Below are 14,196 nucleotides of genomic sequence, written 5' to 3' on the forward strand. Positions count from 1 at the left end.
ACTGCACTAAACTGCTTTGCTATCAGCATCAGCTTGCAAGCTGATTGCCAAGAGAATGGGTCCCAGATCACGCATATGTGATTTATCTAGTGTGTTCCACGGACCGAATTGGTGCATAGTCATAAAAGACCCATCATTGTCATCATCGTCATCATCACCTTTTTGTTGTGTTTTGTTGAGATAGTTAAGATACCCGGAGGAGTAGGATTTGGTTCAATGGACCCGGAGAACGATGTCGTTTTTATAAGCAAAGCCGTAAAGTCGTATCAATCAACCAGTTCTTTTCCTTTTTGTTAAGGATATACTTGGGCGGCTAATGGGTGGTGGTTATCGACTGGCCATGATCGGATATTTTTAGAAGTGATGTGACTTCTTGACGTTTCAACGCTGGATCTCCTCCTTACTGGAGCATTTTGACGCTGAGCTCTTGGTCAAGATATATGTGAAATGTTCTTTTACCACGAAATACCCTGTGACCAAGCAGCAAGCTCGATGACGCGCCTTGTGATGAACGTGCATCTCAACTCTTCCCAAAGAAAGCTACTTACATCCCGTAGTGCTTCGCTAAATATAAGGATGGAAGCGCTTCCATGATTTGTACCCAATCAGAAAGCGATGACTACAACCACTCCAAGATTGCTTCGCTGTCAGACGGCCACAAATGCACCTCCAATGGCATACCGCCGTAAAGGACGTGGGTGAGAGATGAACCATGTAATATAACATCAGTGGCACGTGCCCAAGATAGACTCCCCATCAAGCTAAAGTGTGGAGCCCTCTTTCTTTAAGATGTACGGAGTACTCCGTACTTCGTACAATATACTCTGTAGGGACCAACAGAACTCCGTGCTCCGTAAGATCGCCGAACTTAGGGCTTCATAGGGTTAGGCTGATACTAACCGCCACTGAGACTCTTGGGTGCGTCGCTGGGCAACCACTTCTTATCCCGTCACACGCCCCACATTCATTTTGCCGTGTTGTATGTATCAGTCCTTTCCTACTCATTTCAGTGTAACTGTGTAAAAGAGCAGTTATCATAGATGGAGACGGCATGATCATAAGCAAAGAAGGATCAACCTTGAAACAGTCCGAGGAACCCGAACTCAGAATATAATGTGGGCCAGTATCAGTAACGATGTGAATTCTTAGAATGTTCAGCTAAAAAGACTTCACGTGGAATGTCTTGGCATGAATGAAGCTACTGACGTGATCGACTGTGAGACAGCACGTGAATGTCTCCAAAACTTGGGAAATTCCATCTCCCCGCACTTTCAAGGACAACTTTTCAACCTTGCTCCAATATGGTACCCCGACCGGATATCAGAGCATTGGACCAGATCGTACTTAAACCACCAAAGGATCGAACCTTGAGATTTAGAGAAGATGGAACATTTCACATTGGAGTCTTTGAGGATTTACATTTCGCTGAGGGTATGGTGTGATAAATTAAAAGAAAAGGGCTTTGCTGATACCTAGCAGATGACGAAAAAGACAAGAAGTCTAAAGAAGTGATGTCAAATATCCTCTCGAAAGAGGATATCGATTTCGTAGTCATAAACGGCGACCTAGTGTCTGGTGAAAAAACACAAAAACCTGATTCCAGCAAATATATCCACTCGGTCGTTTCCCCGCTCGTCGAGCAGGGGTACAGCTGGGCATCGACCTACGGCAACCATGACAGTGAGATTAATTTGAATCCGAAAGATGACATGTTCAAGGCCGAGCAGAAGTACCCCAACAGCTTGACGCAGAGTAGGATCTCCGGCGACAAAGCCGGAATCACAAATTATTACCTACCGGTGTTTTCCCATGGAGAGGCAAATACCAGCACACCGGTGCTGCTACTCTGGTTTTTTGATTCGAAGGGTGGGCACTATTATAAAAATCAAGGGGACGGCGGGCCTGCTGTTAAAAGACCCAGTTGGATCCATGAATCAGTATGAAAATCCCCGATCATACTTCGTTTTCTTCGACGACATCACTAAATCGCTGCACTCACCAGGTCGTTGAGTGGTTCACCAAAACCAATTCCAAACTGAAAAAGGAGTATGGAAAAGTCATCCCATCACTAGCATTTTACCACATCCCCGCCCACGCAATGCTCGAACACCAACAAACAAGAGGCATAAATCCGCGTCTGACGCCCGGCGTGAATCACGAGCCTGTTCACCCACAAGGAACGGGCGATTGGAGTTACGACGGCCAGGATGTCATGTTCATGGACGCGCTCCTTCACACCGAAGGCTTAATCGCGGGATTTAGCGGCCACGATCACCAAAATGATTGGTATGTGTCTCTAGCAGGCAATAAATTGGCACTTGGATGACTCAAACGCTAATCAAACATCGCAGGTGCTTTAAATGGGATGGCTCTCTGGTCGACCATGATCTAACCGGGAATGGTATCAACATGTGCTACGGTCGGCATACGGGGTATGGTGGCTACGGCGATCTAGTCCGCGGTGGACGGCAGATCTTACTCCACGAGGACAATCTCGTAGATGGCACTGAGACGTGGATTCGATTAGAAGATGGGTTGACCCAGGCTCGTGTCACGTTAAACACAACCTACGGACAGGATCCTTACCTTGCTGTTACTAATGGTGCTGTGAAGCCCGACTCCTTCACACAAGCCTCTTTGCTTCCTCTTTCGTGGTGGTGGATTCCGATTATGATACTCTCGCGGTGGAGAATGTAATTATCTTGATTAGACGTGGATTGCTAAATAATTTTTATTTTGAACTAATTCAGATCTCCGAATTCGATTTAGAGATTTTGCACGAGGAGAGAGAGGTAAGTTATGGAGCACTTTTGAGACTCACTTCTCGAGGTCCGTTTCAGGGATTCTATACGGGATGGGAGGGGGGCCCGGGGGGGGTTCCTTTTTGAGTAATCAGACTCCTCCCACTTCGTCCATTCATGTCGTTTTCTAAGCACCAAATGCATGTTCTAGAGGTCTACGTTTAGACCTCCAAAGACTAACCATCACCATTTATCGGTAGATATAACAGAAAGGACCAGAGATAGTGCTCAAAAGATCCCACATGGCGACCATCTCGCCATCAGCGTGACCAATATCAATGAGTGTGTCCAGAGTAGTGTTAGACGATGCAGGGGCGTCCAAGAAAGTATCAGTATCAGACATAGTGTTTAGACCCTCGCGGAGGTTTAAGTTCTTCCAGATCCACCAAATACCGTGGTGAAGCCAGAAAGCAGGGTCACCAGGGCTAACAAAGATATCACCGGAAGGATCACCGCCCATGGAGTAATGACCAGCACCGTCAACGCCGACATTTCCGCTGCCGAGAACACCCTGCATGTTCAATTGGAAGTCGTAGATGTCGTCGTGACGCAAGATCAAGTGAATTCTCGTGGAGTAGCCCACCCGGCACTCTAGTGTATAAGAAAAAGCGGATCTTCTTCTTTCAAAGCATAAAACTATTGCGGTTCTTTAAGTCGGTGAAAAAAAAGTTGCAAATTTGATTTAAAGGAATCCTCTCCTCTCCTCGAAACGATACAACTACGAGCGTACGAAATACAAAGACCCTTAAATTATTAGGGAGTGCTTTAATCGTATTCCAAGAACTATCCTTTAATTAATATTACTATAAAGGTTATTGCGAGGAGTGAATAACTTTCTTAAATTATAGTTAGATAGCCTCCTTAAGGATTAGCGCTTCGAAGTTAGTCCTAACGCTAGAGTTCTAATAAAATTCTACTTCGATAGCTTTCAAGGCTCTTTATTAGGAGTACTTCCTTATATCTAAAAGGGAGTGCGCCCAGGCATACAGAAATTTTAACGAAATCAACCAAAAAAAAACCCCAAGTGATATAAATCTGTATACTAGCGTATGTAGACTATCTTTTATAACCTCTTCACACCGGCTTTTTTTTACGGCATTAAAACGCTTATATACGGATAGTTAAATTTAAGAGACGGAATAGGATTAACTACATTAATAAACTTAACTTCCTCGAAGTAAACCCCCTTGTACGGGTTAAAGCTTTTAACTCAAGTACCCGGGCAGCAAGAAAGTTCAGTGCATTGAACGCCCCGATCAAAAGACCTACCGCTTCAAACCTGAAGATGTACAGGTAGTAATCTCAGTGTCGTCGAGTGCGACGCTGACCCGACGACCCATCGGTCGTGTAGGGCTTCTGCGATAGGCTCGGTGACATATGCAGGAAGATGAGGGAGCAGTTCTAGCAAAATCTGGAAAATGCAGATTCAGGGTGAGGGCATCGTTCGTTCAACTGGGCGGAAAGTTTCGAGCAAGCGCATTCCTTCAGAACTGCCGCCTAGCTCTTCTGCTTTGTTGAGATTGAGCATGATGGGGTCGCTGGATTGTTGGCATTTCAATGCAGATGATAGGGTTTGAACTTAAGTGATGTCTAGGTGGTGTCTTGCTTGATTTACTTTCATTGATATCCGATGTTCAGGAACAATGCACTGAGTAATGTACGTCCAGTAACAGTTAGAGTTGGTTTGTATTTGGATATTAGAGCCCGAGAAGGTGATTACGAAAAATCAGAAAAGACAAGAATAGTTCCATCTGGAGACGCTCCCTCCAATTTACATCCACGAACATCCAGGAAGAACAGCGCCCCTTCCGGCGACAGCCTTCTCCCCAAACTTCTCAACATACCACTTCCGTCCCCAGCGCGCATGTGGCAACATATTTGTTACCGCATTGACAACAAATACGATAGCAGGCAACGGCAGTGGCACAGCAAGCTTATCAGCCGCCCACGCAGCAGGCACTAACCAAGGCGCACGACGCAGCGGGGGAGCGATCGCAATGGAGGATGCTGAGACGGGGGCAGTGAGGGCGGAGAGCGGGGCAACAGCCGTACCGGCGAGAGCAAAACCAATCCACTCGAGCCACTCGAAGACATAGTGCGGATACAGAATGTATCGGAAGACACCACGGGTAGGTGGGATGACGTAGACCTTGTGGAACTTGTTTCGGCTGGCTTGTGCTTCGCCTCCGGCCAGAACCTCACCATCTGTCTTTTTGGCCGCACGTTTTTGGGCTTCTTCGCGTCTAAGTCGGAATAGTGCTGTCTCTGAATAGATGTTGCCGGCCATTCCGACGGTAAATAAGATTGCGCCCACAGTGGAGAGAAGATCTACCACCGCAGAGCGAGGGGATGGAGTTCCGCTGCTAGCTGTAGGAAAGCTTGGAATAGTCGGAACTTTATATCCACGCAACCAGCCAGCCAGACAGGCTGAGTTGAACCAATTGAAGATCATGGCGAAGGACATGATGGTGACGTGGATTGGGGACATGCTAGGGGCGGAGAAGAAAGGGGAGATGATAGCACGGTTAAAATAGTGGATGCAATACAGAGTTCCAACGAGGATGTTGGACATAGGGAGATCAGTGAATGAGGGTGCATATGGTGATGGAGTGACCATGCAATATATCAAGTTGATAGGCCCGACAATCTCCATGGCAGACCAGGCGATACGTCCTGGGATATTAAAGATGGACTGCGAAGAGGTTTTGCCCGCTGGATGCCAGGATAAAACCCATTGAGCTACCGTTATCTAAATGCACCGAGTTAGATTTGTGACATCATCTATGGCTTGAGGGTCCTGACCAGGGGGAAGTATTGGAAGCAGCATAGAATTGATGTATAGACAGCCGGGGTTGGAGGGAAGAGCTCTGCAATGGATGGCAAAACTTCCCAACAAGTGGAAATGGTCGCACCCATATTGAAAAATTGGGGTGAAAGAAGAAGAGAAGAGACCACGGAGGATAAAAAAAGAAGCTTAAGAAGAAAAGCTGGTGATGTGGAAGGCGGTGGGTACGGGGTAATGGGGTGCAACTTCACTTGGTTCTTGGTCTTCCTCTCCTTCTTCCTCTCCTTCTTCCTCTCCTTCTTTCACTTCTATACCTTATTTTGTTGTCTTCCTTTTTTTTCAAGAAGCAATTAGTGCCAGAAAAACTGATCAAGAGGACAATCACCGGCGAGGATAGTGCGTGAATCATCCACTAGGAAATGTACTCTGTGCCACTCTGGAAAAAAAAGGTCGCGCAAACAAAACCCGTTTACAGCTACAGAGGGTAAGACAGCAGGGGCAAATTGGCAAGAGGGCTGCGCTCGTTTGATTCTTTGCTTGATAGAAAGTCACACGCCTCAGTAACACGGGGCGAAATTCCACAATTCCATATAAACAGCGTGTAGTATTCTATCCCAGGAACACTACTGGAAATACCCCCAAACAAGTAAGCTTGTAGATTAAATCAGAAAAGCCACTGCTTCCTAATTCGATGTGTCCATCCGATCATGAACCATTTCCCTCCGTTTGCCAGCTAATTTCTCGGTTTTGAACGCCTCGATCTTGGCTTTAAGTTCGGTGTCTAGGGAAAGTGGTTAGTAGTGGAACAACGCCAGTAAAAGAGGGATTGCGTACCAGCAACCACATCTTCGATTTTCAATGGCACGCGGTTGAATGGATCGTGTGGGTCACTGAGGAGATGCGAGCGAATTGTGGCGCGGTCGATAGAGATCCGCGAGCCGGGAAGGATGACCGGGTCATCCATGAGTGAATACATAAGAGGATCTTAAAGAATTAGTTGTTGTCGGAAAGTGGTGTTCAGAAAAGGGGGAAATACCAAGGAATTCTTCAGGAATCTCGCCCATGTCTTCCTCCGCTTGATCATCGGCCTCCTTGGCGGCCTGAACCTTCTTCTGCAGCTGACTCCAGTGACGGAGCTGCTCAGGGGATTTCAGCGACCACTTTCGCATAATGTCGGCTGCCTTCTCAAAATTGGCTGGCTTGTAGGATCGGCCATCACGGGCAACAGCCAAGATGAAGTTTTCCTTGCCGATCAAATTAAGGTAGACGTCGACAATTTCACTCAAAAGAGCGCGAGGATTGAAGCCATATTCTTGCAGGTTGTCTACTCTGAGGTTGGAGCTCTTGGGTCCCACCATTGCATCGAGGTTGTAGTCCAGCATGTCGGCGAGTCGCTGTACGATCTCAGGCATGGTGAACGAGTCAGCAAGAGCATCGGTGAATAGCTTGAGCATTGCGACGGTCTGGTTAGTCAATTGCATGTAGCTTTTGGCACTACGCTGCGCTGATGACAGATGCTCTTCCCGCTGCTGGCGAGTTGCGGCATCCATTGAGTGGCCCTGTGTGCTCAGCTCAGTCTGGGTGTTGTGGATAGTCTTGAATGCACCGAAGGATTCATCGAGTACGTAAGTCACATCGTTCAATAGGAGGTTGACGAATTGCACGAAGAAATCCAGGTTCTGATTGGCTTGAAGGGACAACTTCTCCCGGTACAGAGTGTTGGGCCAGATGCATTTGATTATCTCAAAGATTTCGTAACGGATGTTGAACTTGTCGTAAAATTGCGAATGCGTCCCCGTGAACTCTGCCTCAATGTAGAATTTCATCACCGCATGGAGGAGATGCTCGTTGGCAAATGGCATCGAGTTGAGCAGATCGACCAAAACACCACTGGCGCCACCGGGGCGTTTCCAGGTGCCTCGGAATAGAATAGAGATCAGCCCGGCTTTCAGGTAAGGATTTTTAATATAGGCGGAGCTCTCCAGGAATGTGATGCATAGCATTACCAACTCATCGCCCTGGGTGGCAGTAATGATCTGTGGCATGCACCACATGATAAATTTAAAGTTGCTGACAACGTCCTCCAAAAAGTACTCTGGCAGACATTTGAAAACTTCGGGCTGCTCCTCTGGAAGAGGAAGGGTAACCTGCTCCTTGGGGAAGTTCTTTCCCGAGACAAGTCTCAAAAGCCATACGGTAACATATCGCATGAACAGCATGGAACGAGCCTGCCACTGCTCGTCAAACAACACACCCTGGAGACTGTACTTGAGAGCGATACCCAGATCAAGCTTGTCTTTGTACTTCTTCAAGGCGGTATCAAAGGTGCGCAATTGCTGGGGATTGTTGATCCAGCGAACCCGCTCGAGTTCGAATTTAGTGATTGTACTCTCCATCTGTCGCACATCCTTCTCAAGTTGTTCCATCTTCGACGTCAATGATTCACTGCCGTAGTGATGAGCGGCGACAGTCAGGAAAAATATTTCAGTGATAAAGTTTGAGGTTCCTTCGACCTTTTTAGAATAGAAAGCGTCCGAAGCATGCTGATCGGCATTGATTTTGGTCTCATCCCGCATGTCAACCCGAGAATTGCGGTGGAGATAATCCGCATCAACTCTGTCGATTTTAGTGAATGCTGCATCCATGAACGGCTCACAGAGCTGGTCGAGGCACGTTGTGATGTTGAACATGAAGCCGTCAGACGATACTTGTGCAGGGTCGACCTGCATCGCCCGTCTTTTGTGATTGATATTCATAGCAGTGGCGAACCAGTCCAAAACGCGATCCCTAGCCTCTTTCGAGGCCCGGATCAGGTGGTTCACAACGTCAAGGAGATCAGAGCTAAGCATCTGCTGTGTCATTCGAAGCGACCTCTGGGCATTGGAGATATAAGCCTGGTCCCTGGTCTTGGGGCTAGAGAAATAAGACAGGGTGACGTTAGCTTGAAGGGGCGAGAGGCGGAACCATGGACCCAAAAGAGTGGCTTTCTCGAATTGAGCAGGGTCCTTCGTGTTGTTAAAAATAGAGGATTCCGTGATTGCAGCCGCAATGGAACCGTTGCGAACAAGATTTCGAAGAGCCTGAACAAACCGGTCAGACGTAGAACAGAGAGGTATTGACGTTTGACTTACAGTGGCGTATGGCTTGTAGTCATCGTTAACGTCCATGGAAGAAAGTTGCGCACTCAACTGCTCAACAGCAGATATGAAGGCAGGCTTAACGGAGTCGTCTTCGTCGAATCTTCTGACAGCCTCGTTGATAAAGTCGAAATCGATTCCTTTGTCGTCCTCAAGGTCGATAAGAAGGTACGAGGCTAACGATGATTGCGGGGACCATTCGCTCCTATAGTCCAGATCGTAAGTACGAAGTGCCAGTATAGTAACATGTCAGAAAAACAAACCCAAACATCTCAGGCATTGTAATCGCAAAGATACAATAGCTCATGCACAACCGCCGCGCCTCACACAGAACTTGGTACTTTGGGTCATTCTCTCCCGTCCGCCTCAATCCCTTGTACAGCTTTGTGATGCGCTTCCAGCATGGTAGCAGATAATCAAGAGGACGGTTCCTCTCGGCCTTTGACGCAGCTTCTAAAAGGGCTTGGTCTAGAACCGCGACCTGAATGCGCAAATCCTGGCCCTCATCCAGCAGTTCACTCCGAAGTCTAGGCAAGTATGTGCGGTTGCCATGAATGTCACGCTGCCCTTCTTCCTTGAGGGTCACTCTGAACACGGCACTTAATGTCCGGTCTTCAAATGCCTCAATGCTTTCAACTTTTTGTGGTGGGGGGGTGCTGGGGGCTGAGGGAGCGGTGGATCGTGCTCGCTCTGGTGTAGCCACCGGTGTGATCTTGATCCGCTTCCCTTCTGACTGCTGCGGGGTTGGTGGCGCGTTCAAAAGGCGGCTCGGTGGCTGGGTAGACAATGGTGAGTGTGATGGAGATGTGTTAGCTGAACTCTGCGCCGATTCAGAGTTGCCGTCCACGGAGGGCTGGGCTGGATTTGAGAGCTTTGCAAGTCGCTTGTTGCGAATCTTTTTTTTTTTGATCGAGAGTAGATGTCAGTCTTCGAGTCACTGCTCTGACGGGGCGGCTTCATAATTGAAGCGCAACAGGCAACTGACCTTGTCTGCATCGGAAAGGGTGTCCGACATGTTAGCTGAAAGTCAGGCAATAAGCCGCTTCGGAAATGTTGGCAAGACCGCTAATCTGGTGGATTAGGTCGGCAGAATTTCAATATTGTCGGACCCGTGTGGGAATCATAAGGAAGCGTGAATGCGGAATAAGGCTGCCTCAAAGCCTTGAAGTGGGGGCAATAGAGTCTAGAATCCGTAGAAGGTGAGCAAGGTGTTTGTGATTCCGTGATGATCGCCGAGATTCGCTTTTGTTCTGATTCGATTCAGCGCCGTGATCAAATTTGACTAAGCAAATCTTGTGGTCCACGGTTGGGCGAGAGATACAGTGAAGGTACTTGTGAGTTTGCGGGAACTGCCCGCGAAAAGTGATGTACCTATAAAGTCACTTTTCTGCTCTATACGTTGAATGGTTTAGACGATTGTAAAAAAACAAGGACTCGTGCTATAGATCTTCCTAGATCTCTTTTGTACGTTAAAATATTAGACGATTGAAACTTACCAGCCAAGCCATAAAAACCACCGGCTTTGTTTCTAAGCTTCAGAATTGTGGCCACAACCCCAACAGACCCCAATATCACTATGGATAAATTCATCCATCTCATTTTTGAAACATGGCGTCAGAATTGAAAACCAAATGTCCCAAGTAAATCTCAGTAGAGCCAAGAAGACAAAGTCAGCATGATCTTAGATGCATTCGAAACTCTCAAGAAGAACAAAATGTACAGCCAATGAACTGAAACCCCCGCAGATACCACCATTGTGGATGGGCTAATGATATTAGAGCAGGTTCATTCGCAGAAAAGCGCCCAAAAATTGAACAGGATGCCATCAGAAGGTGCAGTGTAAGCCTCCAAAGTCCGCGGTGCATTTAATATCTCCCCCTTGTCTTCAGTTGCTCCAGACGCCGGCAGTTCGGCATATCCATCGCGCGAGCCTTCTTCATCTTCTCAACATCAGGAAAGAGCCACCCCTGCGCTTCTTGCAACCTCCTTTCCCGCTCATGATTTTCGACCTCACATTCATTCCGCAGTGTCCTGACATATTCCACCTCCACGCGCGAGTCTAGCTCTCTGAAGTTTCGGGCACTGAAGTGATCCACATCCAGCGGGTTCACAAAGTAATTGAGATTGAGCTTAGGAGTCGAGCGGCCAAGGGTATGCGGTGAGACGGGGGTATCAAATCGATAAGAGGGTCCGGATGGGGTTGAGGAACCAGAGAAGAGAGAGGAGAGGAGCGGCAAGATGAATAGAATGATAAGCGGCAATAACTGGCGAAGAAAACTGCGGGCATCAACCTGAGCTTCCTGTTCAGTTGCTGCTGCGCGAGGCCTGCGGCGGGGCGCCTGGCCTCCAAATTGATGCACTCGAAATCCTGGGCCGCCTCCCATGTTGAAGACAAATTGCGGACCGCCTAGAGTAGCACATGATTAGTTCAGGCGGATCAAATATCAGAGACACGCATAGTCATACCGAATCCACCACCACCCATTCCGCCAAATCCTCCGTTGAAGAACCTATTGAACATCTCCTCGGCTGAGACCTCCTCGTCGAATCTTTGACCCCCGCGGGGGAATCCACCACCGCTGAACCCGCCGAAGGGGGATGCACCGCTCGAAGCGCTCGGTCCGGGCTGGAACCTGCTATCAGGATCACCGCCAAATTTATCGTATTTGGACTTCTTTTCCTCATCGGAGAGGATCTGGAAAGCACGCGAGACCACTGCCACCGCGCGTAAGAATCAGTAAGTCAAGACATGGGCCGGGGTTGCTTGTTGCTCACTCTTGAATGCCTCATCCGCGCCTTCGTGACCGTTCTTATCGGGATGCGTCAACAAACTCTGTTTGCGGTAAGCCTTCTTGATCTCATTGTCCGTTGCCGAGCGCTCGACTAGCAAGATTTCATAAAACGCTGTAGGCTGGCATTTTCGAATCCGAAGCACAGCAGCTTTCTGTTCATCCGTGTATTTGCGATCCTGGTTGCCCTGCTTGTGGTCGCGCGACGTCGCACCTCCGCGTTTGGCGTCAGAGCCAGATGCCGAAGCTGGGGGCATAGCGATTGCAGTTTATGAGGAAAATCTGACAGATACCGGACGGCGCTTGCTTGCTAGTGTGGATGGGAGAGGGAGGTCGAGAGAATCTGGAGGTCGTTGAGAGGCGTGGAACCGCGGATTAAAGGAAAAGCAATCCCGCACACGATATGGTTTGGCTGGCAAATTGTTCAAGCTTGCGATGAAATAGCCAGAGTAAAATATCAGCCTGAACCAAGATGCAGCAAAACCAGAGTGGCAACAGTTGTGGTTGGTTCGGCGGGCATAAATTGGGGGAAAAGCGTGGTCTTAGGTGTCTTTGCCAAGCGCCGGAACGTCAATTGCACTAGACACTGCGATTACATCGCTTGCTGGACTGATAAACCTGCCAACATCTCCAAGTCGGTGATATTCAACTGTGAGTTGTTTTTAAGTCCGCCAAGCTCAATTCAAACACGCATAGCTAATTAATATACTCGCAGCAAACACATTACCTGGCTGTTAAAACTCCAACTGTCTTCCGCTTTGATCAAATATATCCAGCTCCAAAGCTCAATACCTCACCATGGCGGACAATTCAACGGTCGAAGAGACAAAACAGACATTTATCCAGCGCTTCCGGGCCTGGGGTGGTAAGTGGTCTATGGATATCCTAGTTTTGTCGGCCAAACGTCGAGGCAAAACCATATCGCAAGTGATCACTGATGACGTTGATCAACACAGAAAACTCGTTCCCACCCACGTTGCTTGCCTCCCTGATCACAGCCCAGCACATGCGCCCCTTCCAGTTCTTTCCAATGCTCTTTCCGCCTGTACTGATCTTCTCCAGCTATGCCAACCTGCAAGGCTTCAAGACAGACACTGCCGGCATCAGCGCAGCTTTCTCGGGACTGTATCTGCTTCTCGCGGCCCGCCGTCGACAGCCATTTATGAAGAAACTGGGTGTTCGGGGTGTCGTACGCGGTGCGACTATGGGTTTGGCTTTGGTCAACATGGTCGGGGGTGGGTTGGCGTACACTCTAGGTAGGAGGGAGGAGGAAGAGGATGCGTCATGATTAAGGTGACAACTCACAATGTTGCAAAGATCGCGGTGCCTCACTGGCGTCGCACTCTACCAGGTACCATATGTGTCTCAAAAGTGGTTCAGCTGTGCGTTTGGAACATAGGTGACTTCAGGTCTCGGTGTTGGTGAATATTGGTTTGTTCATGAAATCGTTCTTGCATTGTCATTGTACAAGTTGGAGATAGACCGTAGGAGTCTTCTCAGTGGCTATCTCGTCTAAGTATCTACATATTAGAGTTTCCAAAATACGGATGTTCCGACAGCACGAACTGTCGCACCTGTTCAGGCACCAGCCAGTCCAAGTCCTGGGGAGCCGATTGCAACGCCTCACGGGCTCTAGTTGAACTCACGGGTTGGTCAGTAGGGAGACGACCCTCGACAAGCTGAATCTGCTTGGCCCATTCTCTACTCGCGCCCTCGCCATCTCGGTCACCTCTAGCAAGGGCCGCCACATATCCTAGCTGCTCCTCTCTCCCACCCCACTCATCGCTCGGTCGCATGGTCACACGCAGCCTGTGCTTTGACAGGAAAGGCTCTAAAGGCTTCAAAGTATGTTCGGGCGGATAATACTTGGAATTGAAGATCCGGATCAAAGTGTCGTAGCCCGTAAGGTGGACCTGCTTCAGCGGCACGGGGTACGGCTCGGACGTTTCGATGGCAGCTGCCTTGTCGACAAAATAAGGCTTTTTCGTGATGCCGATATCGACCAACGGGAGAGTTTCGACAGCGTGAGTAACGCCCAAAGCGGCGAAGGCTGGTGCTGATGCGAGGTGGGCGCGGAGATCCCGAGCGAACAGCTCCATCATCACGAGCCGATCCTCGAAGGAGGCCGGCTTGGATGGCTTGTCTGCATTCTGGATGGCGAGAAGAAGAAGCACTCGAGGGCGGGGCCGGGGATTTTCTAGCAGTGCCGTACTCACAATGCGGAGGTGGGCGCAGGTGGGGGGATTGAAGGACGAGTCTAAGACATAGAGGGTCTCTGATTCTGCGGCGTGGTCGGGTGGGATAGTTGTCAGAACCTCGAGGTCTTTGCTCGAGGTTAGGAACCGCTTCAGTAGTGAGACATAATGGGTTCGGAGGGTTTGGAATGAGGACATGCTTCTCAATTTCTTAATTGTGCGTCATGATCTACAAGAAACGTTGCGATGCATGAGGGATGCGTGTTATCACCGCGATAAGATCACATGTTGTCACCGCCTTCCCGAGGTTGACATAGAGATCGACATATCAAGTGAAGATATCTCGAGAAAATGGCTCTAATTTTCAACAGGGTTCGCAGGATTGAGATCTCCCAGCGCCGTTACAGCAATTTCTAGCAATCTGGGGGTGTTTGGGAGGGGTTTCGGACAGAATCTCATGGCAATTCCAAGCCGGACGTTTCACCTTAC

At 48.7% G+C, this 14,196-nt stretch overlaps 7 protein-coding genes across 7 annotated transcripts; 2 read left to right on the forward strand and 5 right to left on the reverse strand.

The window, feature by feature from the left end:
* Positions 1-1,301: 1,301 nt before the first annotated feature.
* Positions 1,302-2,697, forward strand: Pdw03_8669 (putative inactive purple acid phosphatase; the record flags this gene model as incomplete). Its single annotated transcript, XM_014682390.1, has 4 exons — positions 1,302-1,431; positions 1,480-1,937; positions 2,003-2,286; positions 2,352-2,697. The coding sequence occupies 4 exons, from the start codon at positions 1,302-1,304 to the stop codon at positions 2,695-2,697; spliced, it is 1,218 nt and encodes a 405-aa protein (XP_014537876.1).
* Positions 2,698-2,991: 294 nt separating this feature from the next.
* On the reverse strand, positions 2,992-3,318 carry Pdw03_8670 (putative domain, di-copper centre; the record flags this gene model as incomplete). The annotated part of the gene is made up of 1 exon (XM_014682391.1): positions 2,992-3,318. The coding sequence occupies one exon, from the start codon at positions 3,316-3,318 to the stop codon at positions 2,992-2,994; it is 327 nt and encodes a 108-aa protein (XP_014537877.1).
* A 1,254-nt stretch (positions 3,319-4,572) lies between these two features.
* Pdw03_8671 (3-oxo-5-alpha-steroid 4-dehydrogenase, C-terminal) lies at positions 4,573-5,717 on the reverse strand (the record flags this gene model as incomplete). Its single annotated transcript, XM_014682392.2, has 2 exons — positions 4,573-5,550; positions 5,604-5,717. The coding sequence occupies 2 exons, from the start codon at positions 5,715-5,717 to the stop codon at positions 4,573-4,575; spliced, it is 1,092 nt and encodes a 363-aa protein (XP_014537878.2).
* A 552-nt stretch (positions 5,718-6,269) lies between these two features.
* On the reverse strand, positions 6,270-9,738 carry Pdw03_8672 (Zinc finger, RING/FYVE/PHD-type; the record flags this gene model as incomplete). The annotated part of the gene is made up of 6 exons (XM_066102032.1): positions 6,270-6,367; positions 6,421-6,570; positions 6,623-8,666; positions 8,718-8,928; positions 8,987-9,618; positions 9,709-9,738. The coding sequence occupies 6 exons, from the start codon at positions 9,736-9,738 to the stop codon at positions 6,270-6,272; spliced, it is 3,165 nt and encodes a 1,054-aa protein (XP_065957115.1).
* Positions 9,739-10,588: 850 nt separating this feature from the next.
* Pdw03_8673 (ER associated DnaJ chaperone (Hlj1), putative) lies at positions 10,589-11,769 on the reverse strand (the record flags this gene model as incomplete). Its single annotated transcript, XM_014682394.1, has 3 exons — positions 10,589-11,130; positions 11,190-11,438; positions 11,499-11,769. The coding sequence occupies 3 exons, from the start codon at positions 11,767-11,769 to the stop codon at positions 10,589-10,591; spliced, it is 1,062 nt and encodes a 353-aa protein (XP_014537880.1).
* A 541-nt stretch (positions 11,770-12,310) lies between these two features.
* On the forward strand, positions 12,311-12,800 carry Pdw03_8674 (gb; the record flags this gene model as incomplete). Its single annotated transcript, XM_014682395.1, has 2 exons — positions 12,311-12,377; positions 12,469-12,800. The coding sequence occupies 2 exons, from the start codon at positions 12,311-12,313 to the stop codon at positions 12,798-12,800; spliced, it is 399 nt and encodes a 132-aa protein (XP_014537881.1).
* A 215-nt stretch (positions 12,801-13,015) lies between these two features.
* Positions 13,016-13,905, reverse strand: Pdw03_8675 (Cytidylyltransferase; the record flags this gene model as incomplete). The annotated part of the gene is made up of 2 exons (XM_014682396.2): positions 13,016-13,024; positions 13,087-13,905. 2 exons carry the CDS (start codon positions 13,903-13,905, stop codon positions 13,016-13,018), a joined length of 828 nt encoding a protein of 275 aa, XP_014537882.2.
* Between the last annotated feature and the right edge of the window lie 291 nt (positions 13,906-14,196).

Source organism: Penicillium digitatum, chromosome 3 (genome assembly GCF_016767815.1).
Source record: "Penicillium digitatum chromosome 3, complete sequence".
Classification (NCBI taxonomy): Eukaryota; Fungi; Ascomycota; class Eurotiomycetes; order Eurotiales; family Aspergillaceae; genus Penicillium; species Penicillium digitatum.